The 22507-nt window shown below is 35.3% G+C and overlaps 3 protein-coding genes and 1 long non-coding RNA gene across 12 annotated transcripts in view; 2 read left to right on the top strand and 2 right to left on the bottom strand.

Annotated features, from left to right (window-relative positions):
* Window positions 1–368: 368 nt before the first annotated feature.
* On the top strand, window positions 369–1158 carry LOC138186140 (uncharacterized). The gene is made up of 2 exons (XR_011174819.1): window positions 369–702; window positions 774–1158. It is a non-coding gene; the product is annotated as an uncharacterized LOC138186140 (long non-coding RNA).
* Window positions 1159–1727: 569 nt separating this feature from the next.
* On the bottom strand, window positions 1728–3004 carry Rrp46 (exosome complex component Rrp46). The gene is made up of 5 exons (XM_069125694.1): window positions 2798–3004; window positions 2626–2739; window positions 2414–2535; window positions 2202–2345; window positions 1728–2130 (listed from the first exon to the last, which is right to left on the bottom strand). The coding sequence occupies exons 1-5, from the start codon at window positions 2895–2897 to the stop codon at window positions 1948–1950; spliced, it is 663 nt and encodes a 220-aa protein (XP_068981795.1). The 5' UTR covers window positions 2898–3004; the 3' UTR covers window positions 1728–1947.
* Window positions 3005–3403: 399 nt separating this feature from the next.
* Rsph4a (Radial spoke head protein 4a) lies at window positions 3404–8130 on the bottom strand. The gene is made up of 11 exons (XM_069125610.1): window positions 8012–8130; window positions 6837–7026; window positions 6497–6705; window positions 6236–6323; window positions 5803–6054; window positions 5250–5372; window positions 4994–5147; window positions 4663–4815; window positions 4106–4322; window positions 3668–3858; window positions 3404–3582 (listed from the first exon to the last, which is right to left on the bottom strand). Exons 1-11 carry the CDS (start codon window positions 8128–8130, stop codon window positions 3524–3526), a joined length of 1755 nt encoding a protein of 584 aa, XP_068981711.1. The 3' UTR covers window positions 3404–3523.
* Window positions 8131–14119: 5989 nt separating this feature from the next.
* Window positions 14120–22507, top strand: part of Ppn (proteoglycan-like sulfated glycoprotein papilin) — a 157236-nt gene continuing 148848 nt past the window's right edge. For 8 of the 9 annotated variants that reach the window (XM_069126192.1, XM_069126197.1, XM_069126196.1 and 5 more), the window contains exon 1: window positions 16990–17119. In XM_069126192.1, coding sequence (XP_068982293.1) covers window positions 17097–17119 — 23 coding nt within the window. In that variant the 5' untranslated portion in view covers window positions 16990–17096. Of the gene's footprint in view, window positions 14259–16989; window positions 17120–22507 lie in introns of those variants that run through there. The other variant, XM_069126191.1, reaches the window with a different exon arrangement.

Raw genomic sequence — 22507 nt, 5'->3', positions numbered from 1 at the left:
GTGACAAACCACAAACCGCGAATAAGAATTCTTTACTAAAGCTACAACTAGAGTGCAGCACTTTACAGAGAAATTATTGGAGCCATCTGCAGCTACTGTATTTAACTAAACGCTAATTTCAAATAAAAGTTTGTAGGAATAGGATGTTAAAGTCTTGTAATATTTTATGTACACTAATAATTAATATTATAAAAATATTACAAAAAATATTATAAAAAGTATTATAAAAATATAGCATTAAAAATTAGTCAGAATAAAGTTCTTATTCTGTGATATTATATCCACAGAGAAATTCCGCCACATGTTCTGTAACACCGACCATTTAGAGGTTTTATTACGCCCTCTACAGTTTATAACATTATGTCGAATGTAGTTAGTTCGTTTGACGCGCTTCGTTTACTTATACAAAATTTTAATGAAATAAACATTTGGTGATTAAATTTACTTCTTTGAACGTGAACTATTATCATATGAAGAAGAAATTATAAATAGTAAGGAGAATAAGTACGCTTTTATCATATGAACTTCAATTATATGAATTACGTATTCATCCCGCGATAAATTCAAATAAATGTAATTCTACTGTATACTCAATTCGAATATGAAAATTGGTGAAATTTGAAACAAAGTCAAGGTACTGAAGAAGTGAATATAACATGAAGTACTTTCTCGTATTCAACGATTTGGTATTAATTTATAACAGTTAAGCCATTAATTTATAACATCCAAGCAAATTTGAGCATTTAATGGAGTTCAATCACTTTTTATTATAGATTTTGCATAACCTCCATTTCCACCATAGGATACGATATTTGAGGGACGATCTTTTCTGAACAGAGATAACATTAATCTTTCGCGTCTAATGGTGAGTTGGATGTAACTTTTATTCTTCCAGTCACCCAATCATGTCGTAGGGCGAATAGTCCGAATCGACACGGGTGATTGGTTAGATAACGTAAATCTTCTACCTGCGAGTAATAATATTTTATGCTTTATTTATCAATTCAGGATAGAGTTAATCGCCAATAAAACAATGGTCGCTAGCCACCGTCAGTTGATTTCAGGAAAATGTTACGTTAATTAGAATGTAAAAGTTGTATGTCAAACTTGAATGTTGGAGAAGTTTCGGAACCTCTCTCTAGTGTAAGCTTTTCGCATCCGGATGGTATGTCTGAGAACTGAAGGATGATTGTATTGGTTTACTTGATTCTTGCCATTTTTCCAAATCTAGTGTTAGGTAGACAGGTAGCATACCTTCTGGTGTGAGTGTTAATTATAAATGGGTAGGATCAGGACAAATCAGACAGTCTCTGGAATTCAAATTTAAGAAATCGACCATGAAACTGGCACGAGTAGAAAATACAACTTGTCTCTAGTTCCGCTTACCGATTAATCAAATTCATTATCACGGTCGTGGTCACAAGATGGATTTCAAAACGAACTTGTGATTTTATAATTATGTATGGGCATTATAATTGTTTGCACGTAGGTATGTAAAACAATGGTTAACCATGGTTCCTTTTTTTCCTTTTTTTTTTTTTTTGCAATTAGAGATTTTCGGGACTAAATTTAGAAGAGACCCGACAAATTTAATGTAATGAAATGATAGTTGTGTTTGTTTTAGTGTTACGAATAATGAGATATCGCGATTGTTTTTAGAACTTTTTGATTATTAGTTACCAGAATTTATTTCCTTATAATTTTTCCCTAAATAAATAATAAATAAATAAACAAGTAATTTTTTTTGTTTTCTTATATTTAAAGTTGATATTTGACAAAATTTATATCATTTTGATTAAGATTGAGATAAAATCAAAATACTCATTTTTAATTGACTTAATAGATCATTAAATCGATTTTTTCGCATGTGATAAAAAGATGGTAATGGTAAATTGCTTGATCCTGACAGAAGTATTTAAAACATGTTTTGCAAACAATATATATATATTATATCACATTTGCATACTTTTTTACAAGATTTCTATAGAAATCAAATACATATTGACTAACTTGTTTACATTTTTCCATTGCTTCCAAAAATTCTGTCTCCGTAAAACTACCAACAGTATTACAACATATAACATCTTTTTTCATACTATCAAATGCAAATGTAAATTCTGCTCTAGCTTCCTAAAATGGATAGATAATTCGTTAAATATCTCAATTTTTCCCTTAAAGTATATAAGTATTCCTTTAAATACCTGTAATTGAGTAGTATCAGGATCTAATACAATATTTTCAGTGCCTTCCTGTATCATACAATTCACTGCTGCAATAGTAAATTTCATTGGAATACCAGCATTAATAAGTGCCAAGCATGCTGCATTTATTGTACAGGCTAATATCTAAAATTTATTCATATTTATTAATATATAGTATAAGTGATTTTATACTAGGAATGTAAAGATCATACCCCACCAGAATCTTCTAATTCTTGTATATTAATGCATATAGCAGTTGCTGGATGGAAAGTAACAATTATTGCAGCTTCACAAGTTTCTTTGATATACATTTCTGTCATTCTGTCATCCACCTCTTGAAAAATTAATAATGTATTAATATCATTATGTTGTTGAGCAATTGAATCAGCTTTAATTCAATAATTAAAAGTTTTGTTTCACTTACTTGCTGGACCTTTGATAGGACTGTATGATACTTCAACTGATGCTTTATCATAAATCATTTTTTGTGGTTTTGCTTCTATCGGTCCATATATTCCAGCAACTACAGCAGTATTTCCTAAAATATATAAAATGTTATTAATAAATAATGTTAGTGATAATTAAGGCTAACCTACCTTGCATTAGCATTGCCGATCCATCAGGCATTGAAAGTTGGTTTAATTCACAATTCATTGGTCGTAATCTAAATTCACCTTCCGGCGTTTCTTCAGACATGTCCGCTTCTTACAATTAAAAAGCATATGTTGTTTAATTATACTTGGCGGGAAATTCGTGGTTTAGAGGTTATGATATGATATAGAACAATATATATATACATATATATATGCAGCACGTGTTACAGTAATTCGAATTAAACGTTTAGGAAACAAAATTCCCTAGGAAGGAATTCCTATCTTACCGATTGAAAATGATCTATAAGAAATGTCTTTTACTTTAATTTTAATTCTTAAAAAATGCTGTACATCACTAAAATATACAAATCACCATAGTTATAGTTTTTAATACTTATATTCAAACATTTTCCAAACATTTTTTGATAGATATAAACTTTTAAAGATCATGTATCTTTTCAATTAATTTTTAAATACTAAACTTAATTATAATATATATAATATATAGTATCATGGTTTTTCATATGCAGTATTCACATGAAGTGTTCAACATTAGAATATTATTTTCTTACATAGATTGATTTGAATAGTAAGAAATCTTATTCTCTTTCTCAAGATAAGTCAATTATAAGGGTACCAACAGTCGATTTCGTCTGTTTTACCAGTAAATCTAGATCCCTTTAGATTCAAACCTTACTGGTAACGTAGTTATCCAGATTGCTCATCTTCTTAATCTTCCTCTTCTTCTTCTTCCTCTTCTTCTTCAACTCCTTCTTCCTCTTCCTCTCCTGCAAGAATAATTACTTTTTTGCATAACGCGAGAAAAATAAAATCTTCTCAACCCAATTATACTATTAATTTCATTGATTTTACCCATCGGCATAACTGGCGGAGGTGGCATCTGGGAAATTCTGTAAGCTTCTTCTTGTTCAAAGGTGGGATCTTGGATTTCCATAATCTCGGGACCGATTATGTACTGATCTTGCACAGGTGGCATGGACGGTGGACTGTAATTGTACGTGATGTATTTGTGACCCCAGCCGATGTACACGTTAGCGAAACGCCTGTGGAGAGACATCATTAAAGTAACATTAGCGTAATTTCTCGCGCATTAATTTTCCTTTAACGCGCCATAATTCCTCTTTTCCCGGTTGATTCGCCCCATGATAAAACCGTACCCCTCGTGGCCAAGCTTGGCGTGCTGTTTCTTCGATATCCCAAGGGGAATTTATATTCGTCGGCGACATAAATATCAAAGATACGTCTGCTTAATGGAAAATCATTATTGAGTAGGGGCTAGAGTGCACGCACCTTCCACAGGCGAACGCGAATGCGCCAGGCCAAATATTTGATCTAATTAACGCAACTGCCTGGTCAAGTTGGACGTGAGAAGATTGCAAGACTCTCCACGGTATTATCGAATCCACGATAGCGTCTTCCGATAGTGGTGTCAAAAGTGGTGGACCAACCTCTGCCTCGGGTCCAGCTCTTGTCTCCTCCTCCTCTTCTTCACCCACTTCCTCTTCCTCTCCAATTTCCTAATTTCATGATGAGTAGTCCATAATAGATATTTTCTATGTAGATATTTTCTACATAGATATATGCTAAGTAGATTACATTCTCTCTCATTTATATAGAGTAGTACTAAATAAATATTGTCCTTTTTTCAAGTTAATCTTTCCGCTTCCAATGTTAGATCGGTGCAATATTCATTTTAAAAATAAAATTTTTATTCTCGATTAATTTTATCTAAACTTTTTCGGTAAGATTCTTTTGTTTCGATCATAACGAAGTACATTTGATCGTTTTAGAAGTTTCGTTTATTCTTTACAAACTTGTGTTTCTGTTGTTATTATTATAAGAAAGACTAACTTCTTCTTGTGCTGCCTTTGGATTCCACCATACGACGCGGCCTTGTTTCAAAAGATACGGTGCATGATGACACCAGTTCGACATGGAAGGGTCTATTAAATCCTTAATAGGCAAAGGATCGTAATGTACGTTCTCTGACAATTCTCCGCCTATACATGCAATGAATGGTATTTAAAGAATATTATATTTATATAAAGTAGAAAAATTCCTCTTTTATGATTAATAAAACGAGTCTTATATAAAACAGTAACGAGCGTTGCGAATAATTTATAGTACTGATCCTTCTTCTTCGAATTTTCTTCCAGATAAACACGAAACGTTATATACCTTCCTCCACTTCCTCCATCAACTCTTCCTCCTCGTCTCCGGCGCCAAAAGTGAAAAATCCAATCGGAGAAACTTGGGTGGTCGCGCTAATCCTGGCTATTTGTGCACGGAGATAATTCTTTTCGGTGCCAGGAAATGGTGGGAAAGTGTGAAACTATAAATCGGAAATATAATCGTGGTTCGATTTTTGATATTTTTCACCTTTCTCTTTCTTTTTTATTTTATTTTTTTGTCTCTGTGGAAAATGAACACGTACCGGCGTTTCCAAATTTCCTGTACAGTAGCGAACAATCTGTCGTGCAATTACTATCTGCTGCGGTGTAACCGGTGGCAGTTCGATCCACTTGTCCAAACCGGGCTCGTTGCATACAAAATACACCTGGAACAAAGTCGACCACCGGGATCACGCTCAGGAAAACACGCCCCGTGTTTTGCGTCGCATATTAATTCGATCGAACGTTGCGCTTTGAATGCTGCCGATGTTTTCGTAATGTTTTCCAATGTTGCGTAATGATATCGTTACGTTTAATCGTTAGTCAGAAACCATGACTCATATTAGATAATTTCATTTTTAATTCTGTGGAAGTTGCGCTCCTAACTTTTTACGATACGTCGTAATTTTGCGTAAAAATTGTACGAATACATGAAGAGCGTTTTATTTTTAAAAAATAACACATGAACTACAATTTCCACAAGTTTAATAAAGCTCAATCTAATTCGCGTGTAACAATTAACTTCTATCTCTTTTTTCGGTAAAAAAATTTTGCTGTCTTTATTGTTCCTACATTAAAGATATTCGTGAAGTGTACCTTGGTATTTGCACCAGTTCCGATTCTCTCCGACGGTACTTCCGTTGGTGGTACCCACGAATGAGTAGGTAGAGGCGGAAAGACGAGCTTCAAACCTTCCGGTTCTTTTTCTTCCGTTGCTTCAGCTACTCCCTCAGTTTCCTCCGTCGCTTCTCTTTCCATGTTTTCAGCAACTTCTCTCTCTGCTATAGCCATTTCTTCCGCTCTGGTTCGCTCCTCTTCACGCCTCTGTTTCTCCTCCTCCGCCATTCTCTGCAGACGCGTGGACGATATTCAGAAAGTGCTTTGCTCTCTTTCTCTTTCTAAAATGAATTTACTCTATCGTGTTGGCTTACAATGTTTCATGATTCAAGCAAATAATATCAAGATAGACAGTACTTGGATTTATTTCATTGTGAAAAATGGAAGTTTCGTTTCCAAGTCATTTTTTTACCTCTAATCTTCTGTTCAATTCCTCTGGTTGCAAGTCTGCTTCTACCACGTAATAATTTTTTAGACTCCCAAGTACTTTTCCCCAAAATCTATCATGTAAAATTATTAATTTAAGAATATTGTTTAAAAATTTATTCAGAATCTTTGTCCAAAATATATCGCATGAAATTAAATTATTAAGGATTTTTATCCGAAATCTATCGCGCGAATTTATTAATTTTCGAACATTTCTTTTACGATAATAAAATTTCTCGGTATTTACCTGACATTTTCTATAGGAGACTCGGCCATGAGTTTTCGTATAGACAAATTAAGCAACACCATTTGTACTCGTGGCAACCCCACGCCAGTCTGTTCGAAATAGAATAGAAGATCCAACATGTTGGGTATTTTATTCTTTGTATCCCCTTCTTCCTCTTCCTCTTCTGTCTCGAGTTTTTCTCCCTTGTCTTCGTAGATACTCTGAACATTCTGGAATTGCAGTAAGACGCTCAAAGTATCCGTCTAAATAACGACCAACTTCCTCACGATTCACGTTATTATTTTATACGACAGTTAAATCAAAGATCCCGGTTTAATCGTTAATTGCCTGCTGCCCGTACCTTGAACAGCTTGATGATCTCTTTCGCATCCTCATACTGCGCTGGTGCAACGTATACGTCTCGTAGATGATTGGACTGAGTCTTGAATCTCTCCTCCTTGACTTTTCTGCTGAATTCCTCGAAAATATCCACCGCGTTCTTTGGCCTCTCGGCGAGTATCTTCGCTAATACTTCCGTCAAGTGATCGTACCTAAGAATCATTCGGAATCGAGAATAATATCTAAGGAAATTTTTACTATTACAATACTTTGTATTTGTAGAGATAATGAGATCGATTCCGATCGTCGCTATTAATTAATTATAGGTTGAGCAATGAAACAGTCGAGTCTTTATTTCATTAAACACTTCTTTTATATTATAATATCGAGTCACATTTATGGTACAGATTTGGTATCGATTCAATAAAGGAAGATTATATGTCTAACAAAGGTTAATTTAAATTTCAACTTTACTAGCAATTTTTGCAGATTGGGAATTACTAATTAAAAATTGTCTGTGTGCAATCTTTTCATATACTATAGTAACATGATATGGTAACAATGACTAGTTGAAGTTGCCTTAAGTAGTTTCCAGAAGATCGTAAAGCAAACTTATTAATAATAAATCGACCACTAAAATAGTTGATTATATTCAAAAGCGAGTAGTAGTCAAAGATAATATTTTTGATTTGATAACCTCGATAAGATTTCTCCGAAGCGTCTCGCTATTCCTAAGAAGCTGATATGTAATTATTATTAAATTCTAACTTCATAAGGGATGCTAAGAGATGTCTGTACATTTAGTTTCTGTTTACAACGAGTATAATTCCAAATATACAATGATATAGTGACCAATGATATATATACGTTCAAAAGTTTGGTACGCTGTCAGCCTTTTATATCAAACTAACCTTCTCATACATTCTTTTGAGAAATAAGAATATCCTGATCATAACTGTCACTTTGAAATATAATCAATTACAATTCCTAACACGCTTCAAACTTTTCTTTCTCAGGAATTTCGATATTCGATAGTCATTCTATACCTAGATACACATCCCAATTTTCTTTTAACTTTAATCAATTTATCCCACAAGAGGTTCTTCTTTCTTTTTTCAAATTTTCTACGTTCAACGATTCACCGATCCACCGATTAAATTCGGTGGACCATGTCGCATTTCAAATTCATGAACTCACAAGCTATCACCTGACTCTGGACTGTGTTTTTGAAGAAACTTTTTAGCACGCCGTATATCATGTTCCACGCAGGGAACATCGTCGGGCGGTACTTCTTCGATGTTATAGCTGTACGCCATCTTAAACGTCGATTTATTTTCTCCGCCAACGCATTTCTATACGATTCTACTCTTGTTTTCGATGCAAACTACGCGAAATGTTTCTAATTTTTATCGTACACTAAAACGTAACCGTTTTATACGTTTGATGTCATCGTTTTGTAACACGCGTATATCGCCGTGTCAGACAATGGCGATTCTCTCTTTTTTTCTGTCGCCTTCGTTTATTTTCAGCGTATAATCAGTGTCGTTCATCCGCTCCACGGACGCTTTAGGTTACTCGCGGCTACAGTTTCGAAAGCGTTATCTAATGACCCAATTATATTAACGAACCGAAAACGTTGTTAATCAGAATGAAATTAATTAAACCTGCAGATAAATGTTACTCCGCTGATTTTTCGCTGATACCTGTTTCTGGAAATAATGAGGTTATTCACAATGGAGATTCATCGTGAACATATTCATTTGTATCAAAATGAGTTACGTTTTGGCTAGAAATATGTATTGTCAGATTTACGTTATTGAACTTTGTGTTTATGCGACTGAAGTTACTTCACCTGAAATTAAGCTGGGATTTAAACAATCTGATTTCTGATGGCTGAGTAGTGGAAAATAGATGTATTTAGATAGAAATATATTTAGATAGAAAATAGATGATAGACTCGATTTAAATTACACGCAGAAAATATGGTTTTATATTTCTGACGTAGAATGCAATGCATTTTTTATGATTTACGTATACGATGTCGACCTGAATGCGAGTAATAAATTAAATATACGTTATGAAATTAAAACAAAATCTTTTGTAATAATTCATGTAAATCACAAATTAGAAGTTTTACTATATAGATATAAATTTTATACGAAAATGATTTAATAGTGAGTATATAACATCGGAGATAATCAAAATCCAATCAACAATGAACAAGTTAATGGCGCAGTACAGTGAGAGACGCGAGAATGAATTATGTCGCGCATATGAATGACCATCTATCTTAATGAAATTAAATCGCACGCGCCGCTTTCTATCAGGCTGCATCCTGGAGCACGGTTTATCGTCTATCGTCTGCCCTAAATAGAAACGTTGCTTCTCGAGGTCACTAGCTGCTTCCTTTGACGCCCATCCCTAGTGCTGTGTAACAGGACACGTGTCCTGCCATCGGAAAAAGTGACCTAACAGAGCGATAACCGACGAAACAGCTCGATTTAGAATATCTTCGGATAGATACCTTTTGGAAATAGTAAAAATAACGAAAACGAAGGAATCATCGCCGTGATATTTTAGGTAATACGTAACCGTACAATTTGAATTTACCGATATTCCAATTATCCGATCATTATGATCCGGATTGAAACTAAGATTACACCAATAGAGAGATAAACTTCGCAAGGAATAATTGATTTCGTTCGTAAATTACGTAAATTTTAGAATTTATTAACCTACCATATTTACGTACAACGAATTGTAGAATTATATAACATTGCGGAAGTGGAAATAACAAAAGTTACAATTTCGTGGAAGGGTTAGGAAAATTAGTTTGCGGAGTAGAAAAAAAAGAAATTGAAATTACAAGCAAGTTGAGAATTGCGCGAGAGAACTTTTACAAAAATATCCACTATTTAAATAAATAGCGATGCTGCCACCGCCCCCGCGAATTTTACGATCAAGATCATCGTTTGTTTAGCGCTCCCATTTTCAGACGGATGTTTATTTATTTGAACACGACCAATTTCTCTTACGATGTGTATATACAATTTATACCGTACGACAAGCCGTTTCTAAACACGCGCTCCTCGAACCACGACGGAGGAGATATGCCGCAGAGAAATGATCATCCAACGTAGTGTTAATAGTTTACCAAGCACCTTGACTTTTAAACATGATTACGCTACATACACGAAACGCAATTGGTCTTGTAACTTTTCGCCTGCCAAATGTTATTTATGAAATGTGACGCAACATTTGACGCATTACCCTGTTTCCAAGAAATTTTTCGAAAAGATCACTGGAAATATGTTTAATAAATTGAATAGAATTTAAAATTCGTATTTAATTCATATTTAAGACCGATTAAGTATATGTTTCTTGTTCTACATATTTTCCATCAAAGAGCGTAAGAGTCTGTATATTTACAGTTTTATGTTGCACAAAAAGATTATTTATTGAAAAAACAATTCTGCTCTACTGAAAATGTTTTTAGTTTCTTCAAAATACATAATTTCACTATGAATAACTAATGCGAATAAAGTTACGACGATATATTATTAACAAATTTTCCATCATCGCCGTCTAATTTTAACAATACTTTCGACCGATCTTTTTTTTTGAAGTCAGGTTAAATTCGTCTATATTTCTCAATCTTCTTCAAGTCGCTATTCCTTCCTATAATAGAATAACCCGCAGAACTGGCTAAAACGTGTTTTCAATAGGGAACACATCTAAATTCGATTTATCAAAATACAATTTTAATTTAATATATACTCAACTGTGGACTACTATTGGAAAAGTAATTAAACTGAAGCAATATTACAAATAATATATTTAAAAGCATAATATGGAATGTTTGCGTACGGCGACAAACCATTATAATACGATTTTTATCACATAGAACTAGATAATTACTTTGCTTGAATATTTCCGTGATCAAATTTTCTATACAAACAGTAATTGAAAATAGCTATTCAGAAAACATTGTTGTTCCTTCAAAAATCACGACTAGCAAATTAGAAATTTGAAGCCGGAACCGTTAATCTTAATTTTCGTTTCTATCGTCGTTGATAAAAATACGAATATGTAGAGTTGCAGGAAAATCAATAGAACCAGGAGATTTGGAATAGAGAGAGGAAATCCTGACTGCAGGCTGACAATCTGTACGCACTAATTAACTGAACGCAATCGCGTTCGCTAATCGGCCACCAGTGGCTTTAGGATCGCGGGGATTACAGAAGCTCGCGCCGCTATCAGTTAGTCACACGTGCGACGCGATTTGTCATCGGGGTCAATTCGTCAATGAGGGATCGGTTAGGGAGGGGTCAAACCGCGGCATATAGCGAATTTTCGACGGTTGAATCGCTAATAATCTCAATCTCGTAATTTCGCGAATGGTATAACAGGTGGCGTCTGGCAAAGAGATTCGCGTTTACAACGGTGGAAATGTAAACGTTATCGATCTTCGATCAGTGATCGGATAGCATCGGAGAATGGACTTGTAGAAAAAATAATTAGGTTTCTATTGTATTTTCTTTATTACATATTTTTATTGGAAATTATCAGTGTTTCCATGTATAAAGTATCATTGATGTTTTATATGTTTTTGTGTTTTAATATTGGAACTTTAAATCATATTAGATTGAATTCATCTTGAAATCGTCGACAGACATTGAACAAAGTCAATAATTGTCGGCAAATATTGATAAGCGGTGATAGCTTCCGAGAAGTAACGAGATTTGTTTTTCAAGTTTATATTTCTTTTGTTTTTTATGTTAGAATTAATCTCTTAAATGAAAGAGGAGGTACAGAATGCGATTGTAAAAATGCATAATATTTAAATAAGTACTAATCTGTAACAATATTTACAATATATTTAATATCACACGTGTATAATACGTATTCACAGTACAGAACAAAATAAAATTAAAGAGTGGAATATCGATAAAAATATAATAATACAAAAAGTAAAATATACGCCAAATCAATTTCATTAATGTCGATAACCAACGGCAAATATTATCATATAATTGTCAACAACATTCGCATAACTCCATCCTTCTTTTACAGTTTCGAAATATAAATCTTTCGCAGTAACGATTAAACTGTATCGATGATTACAAATATCGACATCGAGATACGGATAACTGTCAATAAATGTTAATCATTCACAAATATTATCACTAAAAACAAATACATAATTTTACTCATTATATTAGCGCTGTAATCTAAACTTCGCGCTTCAATCACTCTCGTCCATATCGATATCATTAGCTCAAAACTTATACACGTTTAGGCTTAAAGGATATGTATATCCTTGAACCTGATACACAATCAGATATACACAGCAGAAATAATGTGCTTTGAAATTGAAAAGCGGCTTGTTTCCTGATCTTGGTTACACACGTGGTAAACTAGAATAAAATATCAATAAATTTTTTTATAATTTCCAAAGAGGAATTAATTATAAATTTATGTCATAAATATAAAAAAATTGATATCAATCGCGAGCCCATTTCGTCTTAAGCCCATGCAGAGTGGCGTAGGTGTGATCGATGTTACCCCGATTATTTCGATCGCGGAGATTCGGTAATAGGGGATAATTAACAAAATCGGAGGGTGATTAATAAAAGGCACGTGTTGACGCCGTGATCGAGCGCCGGCGCCGATTCATCCTGACGCGTTAATCCAGCTTGTCGAAATTGAATTGGCGGGTTCGACGAGCGTATTGTTCGTGCGACCATACCACGCGCATTAATTAACAAACGGACGTTAACGTTCGTCCGCTAATCGCGTCCGTCGAATTTCGCGCGACGTCGCGTCCGAGTCGAAATGAGATTCACGCCCGATAGCACCGACAAGAGGCACGCTTCTAATTACGTTACGCTAACGTTTTCCTTTTTTTGCAACATCGTAACAACTTGTTTGATTACTTTGCGTGAACTATTTGCGGCTTAAGGGTGACCTCGTTGTCCGTTACCACGGAAAATATACAGGAAGCCCGTAGGATGGCGATTGGGGTAAGAGTAATATTGCCATATATCGTTAGTATAACGTACAGGTGAAAAACTTAGGATCACTTTCTGATTGCATCTATATTGAGTCAGGTAAAATTTTATTCTATCCAGGTCACATTTTAACGAGAAATTTCGATAATTACAAATTTTAGATAAATCCATTTTATTTCTTCCAGATGTAATTATGGTATCAAATATGTCACTTATACAAAAAAAATTATATTATCCAAGAGTTGATTCATTTTCTCTGGTTGTCAGATTATGTCAGTCTCATGACAACGTTTGTAATTTGATTAATTGAAGATTAAAATCCTGAAGCGACAATCGAATATTTTACGTCACTATGTTATTGATTTTCCAAAACAAGTAAATATTAAATAGGATACACAAAGATCGAAATATACATAATTCTAGAACAATACATTATTTATGTACATTATTCGATATTTTCATTTAATTTTTATATTTAATCTATAACGCAACTGATAGCACGATCTAAAGACAAATCGCTCTATCTTATCGCTAAACTTTATATCGTTTATTTAACCTCTTTATTACAATGTTATTATAACACGACGTGTAACTCAGTTGCATTTATACCGATCAGTTCATTCATGTACTCATTCATGCAAAATACTCATAAATCTCCAGAAGTGTTCTAACCAGAAATTAAAATCGTACCCAAATACACCATAAACAAAAATCTCTCAAACATCGGTTACCCTTACTTATCAAGGCTTTCATTTTCAAACCGGTTGAAAATTCAATTCATAGAAAAACATCCAAGAAACCCGAACGAAAATCTTCTATTCATGAATCACCGCATTCGTCCGAAACTTTCGCCATCCAATCTTTCGAGCAAGATCAAACCGAGTGCATCGAATTCGTTAATCAAGCAGCGTATAGCTGGCAGTTCGAGCGTGGAGAAGAAGCACCGTCTTTACGGTACTTGCAATTTTGCGGGGGCGTTTGAGTATGAATGAGTAAGAAGTCCCCACCAGGCCCTCTCTCCCACCCTCCAACTATTCTCTTCTCTTTTGGTCCTCCACCCTGTCGCTGTTTCTCGTCCCTCCCGCCCCTTCTACGACCATTTCTGCCGCCAACCTTCTATCTGCCTTCCTCTCTCCATGCGTCTCTCGTAACTCTCTCTCTCTTTCTCTTCGTACGTTCTGCTCTTTCTCTTTCCTTCTTGACTTGAACCGAGAGAGCAGCTCGGTATCGGGGGTCGGTACTCTGTTCGTGTACCGCGCTTCTTTCGGTCAGTTTTCTCTCGTGAGTTCCACGCGCGCGTCCTTTCGCAAGGATTTCACTTGGTGCCGGTCTTAACGTGAATTAACCGGATAAGAGAGGAGGAGGCTTCTTGTCGAAGGATTCCCGCTGGACGGGGAACTGTCATCCGCCACGATGCGCCGTCGAAGCACACGGTTAGTCCTAATGGATCGACTTACGTCGTTTTTCTCTTCCGTGAATATTCGTCTCGAGATTCTGGCGAACGGAACGTTCGATGGTCGAGGGGCTTGTATCTTGCTTCGTGTTTTGCATGATTGATCGATCGGTGGTGAGAGAGTGTATGTATTTGTGTTACAGTGGAAACTTGAATTTGAACGATTTGATAATTTTGGGACTATTTTAGTGAAGAAGGGTTTTACACCAGACGTTTCGTTCGCTAGTGTCCCCAGTAAATGTTATGGTTAAGGTATTATGTATTGAGCGCGACAAAAAACTACATATGTATATAAGATTATTGGAAAACGTGGATATGGTAATTCACATTGAAAAATATATTAGAATAATAGGTAGTTTGCAGGAGTATACCATACAGGTTTGAAAAAATAGATTATTACAATGTTATAAATACATTAATTAGTACAAATAAAATATATAATAAAATCGTAGGACCTAAATATTTAGATTCGAAAGAAAAACCAGCATCGAAAAAGAAATCCTTGGAATTGTCTTTCATAACCATAGGAACAGTCTGAGAGAATAGGATTCGATACTATAAATTGACTAAAAAAAAAAAAAAAATAATGCATTAACCTAATTTCCGGAGTTATTAAAAATCGAAAAATCATTACGAAAGATCCATGATTTCTTTTCAAATACCGGATAAATTTCATGATGAGGGAATAAAATGCAGCGCGATTAAGGTAGTTGTTTCTCAAGCATCAAAATCGAATCGTTTACGGTAGTAGAACATCTCGGGCGTCGAGGAAAACTGGAAATAACCGGGTTGGAAAAAGAAAACGGGGTAGAAACTGGGAAAGGAACGGTGGAAGAACAATTGGTTCTGTGCACATAGGTTGTTAAAACGATTTACCGCCTGTCCCATAGCTATTAAATCTTGTCGTTAAAACTTTCTTGTCGTTTCGAGCTTCTTTCAAGCGTGAGACACGTCGTACGCTTCTCTCGTTCGACGATCGAGAATAGAATCCAGCTAGAATCGCGAAAAGTTAGTCCATGATACCTACATAGAAACGATCGTTGGTGACGTGATAACCTCCCCGTTAAATTTAATTAACTGTCTCGCTACTCCCCGTCATCGACTTTGCCTATCTCTGTTCTTCTGTCGCTCGAGTATCCCATCATGATGGAATCGTGTCGCTGGTTACTATTAAGGGGCTATCCAAGAAGCACGCGTTCCATTATTCATCGGTCGTTTCTACATTCGCATCGAACGATCGCTCGTAAATCGCCGGTTCACTTTTCATTAAGACGTCCGCAAGTAGAGTGAATGAGCGGCTGAATGAATTTCCAGAATCCATTGCTCTTCCTGTCCACTTGCCCTTGAACCATTCCACACTGGGTCACAACCGTGTTGCTTTATTTTCTACAGCTTGTCATATTTAACACGTATGTGGGAGAAATAGAAAGATATCAATGGTATTATCGGTTATTATCGAGAATTTTCAGTATAGAAATTGGCGATATTCTTGTTTTACGATTTGAAAGTATTGACGTAAAATATCGAAAATTCATGGTATATATAAACTGTCCAAAAGTGTAATAGCTATATTTTATGAGTATATTTTATGAATATAACCAAACAAAAAATGTTATATAAACATAGATCATTGGTATTGTTGATAGCTATCAACATAGTATGCGAATTTTGTCGTCGTCAATCTAATAGTTTGCTATGAGGAATGAATATTAATGGTGTTTCGTGTGAAGAACGTGTTAGTTGGTTGGGACTAGGTTCTTAGAAATTGCATGAAATATATTAACTAAATAGACTGATGTTCATCGAAATTTTCTATTAATATTGCAGAGGTCAAAAGCAAATGTTGTACAAGCGATAAAATCTTTCATTTGAAAAAATTATAAATAAAGTTGTTATCGTTATATATAAAACATATCGTTATACGTACTTATAAACGTTTGAATACTTCTGAATAAATCCTATACATTATTATAAGTGTTACCTATGTATTGTATATGTTTCGTACTTAATATGCTTTTAGGAGAAAAACGAAAAAATACGCTTGCACGCTTTTTCGTTGGGCCCTTCGATTGATTTAAACACTACGACTGGCTTGTTAGCATATTTAAAAATAGTAAAATTTTCGTCTATACGAAACAGAAACTTTCCAAAGTGCAACGTGCAAATGAAATAGCGTTCGAACCATCTGTTAGAACCTCTCGTATCTCCTCCATTTCGTGAGCATATTTAGCGAACGATTAGCAAAAACGGACTAACAAAATCCTCAAACAGAAACACCGGTGCAAAGTATATTCAATTACGTCTGGGATCATCTATTGCGCCGTAATCTCCAAAAAGATGCCGATCCCAAACTTCACCAATGAAACTACCATTACTTCGAATTACACCTTTGAATCTCGATACCAGAGACAAATAGAAAGCATGCAAGAAAGTAACCAAGCACACAGACGGTTTTCTAAAGAATCAAATTCCGTTGATCAGTGTAAAAGGGATCGTCTGTTTATCGAGGAAAAAAGAAAAGTGTAAACGAAACGCAACAGCTCGGTGAAAGAGAAAAAGAAAGAGGAGTGAGGGAACGAGAGAAAGAACGAAGGGGGAGAAATTGACGGTGACTTGAGTGTCAGAAGGCCGCAGGCTCGTGGTCCCTGACCGGTCGACGCAGCCTCCTCCCGGTTCCAGAGAATCAGAGTCACGTTCAGTCAGTGGCCGACTCCCGTCCGCGGAGGTGGTGCGCGTTGTCGTTCCTTCGGCTCTCATACCAGTGTCGAGAGGGGTTTTCCGGTATCCAAGCCGTGGGTCCGGCCGATCTTCAGCGGGAATGACGGTCATCAGGAGCACGTGGTTAGTGGGCAAATATTATTATATTTATTTTCTTCATTTTTCCTTGAAGCATAAATGAAGAACTTCGAAATTTATTATCCATAGTTAGGATACACTAGAGTTTCTAGTGATCGGATATTAATTATTATCGTTGGAAATGACGGCCATCAGGTGCATATAGTTGGTGGATAAATATTGTTATATTTAATTTCCTCGTTTCTCCTTGGAGTATAAACGGAGGACTTTGAAATTTATTGTTAGGACGTAAGACAGATTAGAGTTTACAATGATCAAATATTATTATATAGGAAATGAGGTCCACCAGATGCACGTAGTTGGTGGGTAAATATTATTGTATTGATATTCTTCGTTTTGTCTTGGAATATTTCATGGAATGTTCATAGTTAGGACACATTAGAGTTTATGCTGGTCGAATATTAATTAATATTATGTAGTGTGGTTCAAATGAATTATCATTCTTGAAGTAAGTGAGTAAGTGAATTAACTTTATATTTCGATTTTGAATTTGGCGATAACTTCGAGACCTAGACTAGACTAGACTAGATCCTCTCATCAGGCAATTATGTGACGATGTATTGTATTAGCGACGAAACTCGTAAAAACTTTGAAAATACAAGGACTACACATTTTTATCGGTCTCATTACTCCGCTTATCCGAGTGTTACGCCACATACGCGCGCCGCGTACAATTGTGACATAATTACGAGGCCGCACGTCGCATTTGTCCACTTTTTTCGCAGGTTTTTCGACCTTGCCTTCGCATTTCCTTCGAGCCGAGTTGCTTCTGCTTTCATAAGTGATGTTATGGTCCATCAAGTAAGAACATAATGCATCAATGCATATTTGCCTGTGCCGGATTGAATGATATAAATTTCTCGTTAATTTATTGTCGTCAGAAGCTGTCTGTTCGGCGCCATGCTAATCAGAATAAATTAGGAAATAGTTCAAGTATCAAACTAGATAGACATTTGATGATTCATAGGAGATATTAGAAATGTTTCTATAATTGATGTTTGAAAGTATGGAAAGTCTCTTTTATTCGAAATTCTCCAGTCAGAGGATTATCTATACAAATATTATAATTTTATTTTTCTTGAACGAAATTATTTCTCTAAAGACTATATTACAATCCACAAGTTAAATATTTAGTATAGGTATTATTCTATTGAATAGAGTTCTCTTATTCCACGAACCTCAATTTCTTTCTCTTAACCATCAGATTACTCTAAATTATCAAAAAAAAATTACTTTAAATGGTTACTTTTACAAATATGTATTATTAGTAAAGTTTATTGTGTCGATATTCTAAAAGCTCTACTAGAAAATTGTCCTTTATGATCATAAAATAAATGTTTGAAATTTTCAAGTATTTCCTCGATTGCTCTATTCGCCCAAAAAATTTAATCCTCTAATCGCTTCGAACAAAATACACCGGACAATTTTCGAAAGTGGGGAAAGAACGCGGCTCGATGGAGTTTCAGTTAATCGAGGATCGCCGATCGAAAGCTGCAAAGCGGTTTTTCTCGCCGGTTTTCAGCCGAATAAGGCATGACTTTAAAAGCGTAAAGTAGGTTCACATGTTTCCGGCGTTGAAACTTAATTGAACGGGGACGAGCCGATAGCTGGGTCCTTCTCGTGTGAAAATTCATCGAAAAATCCTCGGTCCCCGGCTGTTCTCGGATTTTTACGATCCTCCTGACACACAATTCGCATATGCCATGAGAGGGTAGACCCTCTGGCGAGTTCCTCGAGATGCGGACCGAAGACATGTGCACTCTTCTTCCCGAGAACTCTGTTCGTCATTTGTCAAAACACTCCAGCAAAGCTTGTGTGTTGCGTCATGTGCCGTACGGTTCCTCTTTTTTCCCCTCATAGTTTCTTTGTAAGCAGTTCTCTTCCTTCAAGGGAGATAAAGAGGCTTGTCGCGTCCTATTACATGTCTCATGAGAAAACCTTATTAGAATTTTCTTTTATTGTTAGTTGGACAAATTTCACACTTAGGAATTAATTTCTTTCCGCTCATATTTCTCTTCGATTTCTGGTAATGTTAGTTTTATGTGCGGTTACAAATTCCAATTAAATCTTTGATTAGACTAAATTTTTAAACGAACAAAGAAATTAAGATGAAAGATGTACGAAAAAATATATAATCCAAGAAGAAAAACAGATTTTTACTCATATATTTTGACAAAAATTCCAGAAAACGTATTGTTGTAAATTTATAAAATTTCTATGAAAAATAACGAACTGATCACTTTGTCAGATCACCATTCTGGTAGTTCTAGCTTTAAGATTCTATGGGCAGCTATTTAAAATTGGTTTAAAATCACTCGTTGTTGTCTGTGTGTCATCTTCGTTGCAACACTGTAGTCATATAATTGCATACGACACTTACCCACTACTTACATAGTAATTTAATCTACTTAACCTAGATACAGTAAAGTACTATGTGTTATTACTACTACTTAATTGCCATGTCAATGTATTAAACATTTTATCGCGTGACTGATCGATCGTAGTACTAAAGGATTAAGAAGTACATATATAAAAATGAATATTCAGGATGATCGTACTACACAAGCGTAATTACATAAATATCGCAATTACAAGGCGTGGATATAGAAAGGAGCCTGCAATGGCTGTTTGCGTAATTCTTTTTCACGTAGTGCTAGTGTTAATTAGAAAACAAAAAATACTAAATTCCTTCCCCTGCTTCTACTTTATTTCAGTAAAATATTTTTGTTTCGTTAATAAAAGTTTTATTCTCGTCCTGACACGTGTTAGCAAGGGGAATGCATCCGTCGCATTTTTACGAGCATTCGTCTGTCGCTATAAGCTATTTTGTCGTAGTAAGTTGGTCTAACATTATATAAGGAAATTTTGTATATTTCGTTTGCTTCTTCTTCTCTTTTTCTTGGAAGCAAAGTTCGGGAAAGTTGAAATCCCGGATGAGATAGAATGAATCACGTTTCTTAGTACACCACTGTTTGCTTCCTCTTTTCGATATGGAGAGAAAATATATCTTACGTCAATTGCAAATTCCTGATGTCTAACGTGGTCTCCCAATTAAAACGGAGTGTACAGGATTTATCTGACAATGAGTCTTTGAAAACCGCAAGTTTTGCGTAGACTCGATAATTCGCGTTAATATTTCGAAAACAACGATTGAAACTTACTGGAAGGTTCTGCGGATGTTAGTAGAACGCGTCTATGCAATCAATGACGATTGATATAACAGTATTTACTTAATCGAAAGAGTAATTAAGATCACAGGAAGCTTCCCACGTACTCTTGCACGCGATATTAATAACGAAGTAGACTACAGTCTACTTCCAATCCATAGACCAACCTATAAACCAGCATATAAATCAACTAACCTATATAAAATCAATTTTCTTCTTGTATCATTCTTTAAGTCAAGTACTTCGTGAACCATCCATTCTCCTGATTTTCAAGCATTCTTTTACGAATTCAATAATTAAGAGAGATAAAACGAATTTCTATCTTCTCTTCACTCCTTAAGCCAAATATTTGTTTAACCATCCATTCTCTCTGTTTTTTTTAAATTCATTTATTGATCAAATAATTAATTAATATAAAATCATTGTTTATTGTATGGTCATTCTTTTAATTCAGGATTTTTTAAATCACCCATTCACATCAAACTGCAAGAATTCTTCTACGAATCAAATGATCAACACTCGCAATATCAATTTTTGTTTTCGTTTCGTTCTCTAAGTCAAAGATTTTTTCGACCATTCATTTCCGTTACCCTTAAAGAGCTCTGCGAATCAAATAACTAATACAAAATAAGTTTTTCTAAGAGAATGTCTTCTCTCTTTTAACTTTTAGAAATCTTTATTTATTTGTTCGTAATATCCTTCAAGAATCAACAAAGTTTCTATTTCAACAACATGGGAATAACCACGATCGATATTTTACATTCGATTACGCGATTGTTTAAATCAATTTCAGTCCCATATAATAGGAGGAACGATTATCGCACTTGGCCTGTATTATCAAGACATCCCTTCGCACATATAATTGAGAGTTGACAATATCTGGCCCTGACGATAATCTAATCGGTTAATTGGCAAGTCGTAATTCCTCTGGCCAACCGAATAGAATCGCAAAAGCGCTTACGATACGTTTTCATACGATTTACGGTTATAACAGTACTCCACCTGCACTGTATAAAGGGTTATTGTAGCTGGTAGAGCTTTCAGGTACCATTCTCCTGGTCGAGCCGTTGGCAGGACAATGGCTTATGCTAATTCCCTGCCTCTATGTAGATGTCCTTCCGACTCCTGTACACCAGCTACGCGTGTAATACGTCAGATTTAAAATTCAGCTCGGGTCACGCTCGCGGCGAGCACAAGATTAACCATCGGAGCTTGCGGACGCAAAACGAAAAGAAGATACAGAAGAAAAAAAGAAATACGAGGAAAGAGGAGAAAAAAAAAGAAAATACGGAGGAAAGGAAGTGCGACAGGAGATGCGATTAATTCCACGTGTCTTATCCCGCGAGTGGTTTCGAAAGTGAATTCGTGGAACTTCCTCTGGCTACAGTTCGCGTTTGATTTTTTTGGGATACTCTCTGGTGATTTTGTTAAGTTGCAATAATTGACTAGGAAGATCCTCTCGCAATTTATTAGTTGATTATATTGGTGAATTGACAAGTGAATTCTTGATTATTGGCCTTTAAAACCGTCCAATCAGCTTTTATGACTTTAGAATTTTAATTTTGCAAAATTTGCTTGTAAACTTGTTTTTATTAGATATTTATTAATATCGGCGAATTTTCTGACAGAGGCAGAGTGTAAATGTAAATTTAACTTGAATCTAGAGTGAATTTCGTGAATGCGCGTTATACATGTTACCGAATATATGTATTCGTTTAACGCTCGATGGGACTAAGATTAATTTATTTGTGAGACAAGTAGATTTCACACATAAATTGCTATATTAAAACGAATATGTTTATTGGCTTTTGGTTTCTGCAATTTATTACAATTGTTAACGTCGATTACAGATAAATCTGTAAATAGTGGCAAACGTGTTGAACTTACGAATTTCCACGACAGTTTATTTTCTGTTTTATTAGAGCTATTGCAGTCATGTGAAAATATTTCCGCACTTCATTTAAGCAGATTATTCATCCATATCGGAATCGGCGTTTATTTAATCGCGGATTGGAATTTCGACGTAGGATTTTTCTTGCAAATAGACCATATCGTTAATACACGTTAACGGCATCATCAATCAGCCCATTCGGGAATCCGCGGAAGAAATGTCTGCTCTGACTCGGATCATCGGTCTGTCTCCCTGCACACGTTCCATTTGTACCCTTTATGACACGAATATATATCGCTAGCAACGTTGAGAAAT

The sequence above is a fragment of the Bombus flavifrons genome, chromosome 13 (genome assembly GCF_040668555.2).
Source record: "Bombus flavifrons isolate JBK064 chromosome 13, iyBomFlav1_principal, whole genome shotgun sequence".
NCBI classification, from domain to species: Eukaryota; Metazoa; Arthropoda; class Insecta; order Hymenoptera; family Apidae; genus Bombus; species Bombus flavifrons.
Note: the sequence above shows the minus strand (reverse complement) of the source record. Positions and strands in the feature narration are given on the sequence as shown.

Bases quoted from the DNA above. Each gene is read 5' to 3' on its own strand.
- Rrp46 (XM_069125694.1), bottom strand. From the start codon at position 2,897: ATGTCTGAAGAAACGCCGGAAGGTGAATTTAGATTACGACCAATGAAT. The intron at 2,740-2,797 runs GTAGGTTAGCCT...TATATATTTTAG, and splicing joins ATCGGCAATGCTAATGCAAG to GAAATACTGCTGTAGTTGCT. The intron at 2,536-2,625 runs GTAAGTGAAACA...TAATTTTTCAAG, and splicing joins TCCTATCAAAGGTCCAGCAA to AGGTGGATGACAGAATGACA.
- Rsph4a (XM_069125610.1), bottom strand. From the start codon at position 8,130: ATGGCGTACAGCTATAACATCGAAGAAGTACCGCCCGACGATGTTCCC. The intron at 6,324-6,496 runs GTAAATACCGAG...TTTACATGATAG, and splicing joins TCTCCTATAGAAAATGTCAG to ATTTTGGGGAAAAGTACTTG. The intron at 4,323-4,662 runs GTCTTTCTTATA...AGGAAATTGGAG, and splicing joins GGCAGCACAAGAAGAAGTTA to AGGAAGAGGAAGTGGGTGAA.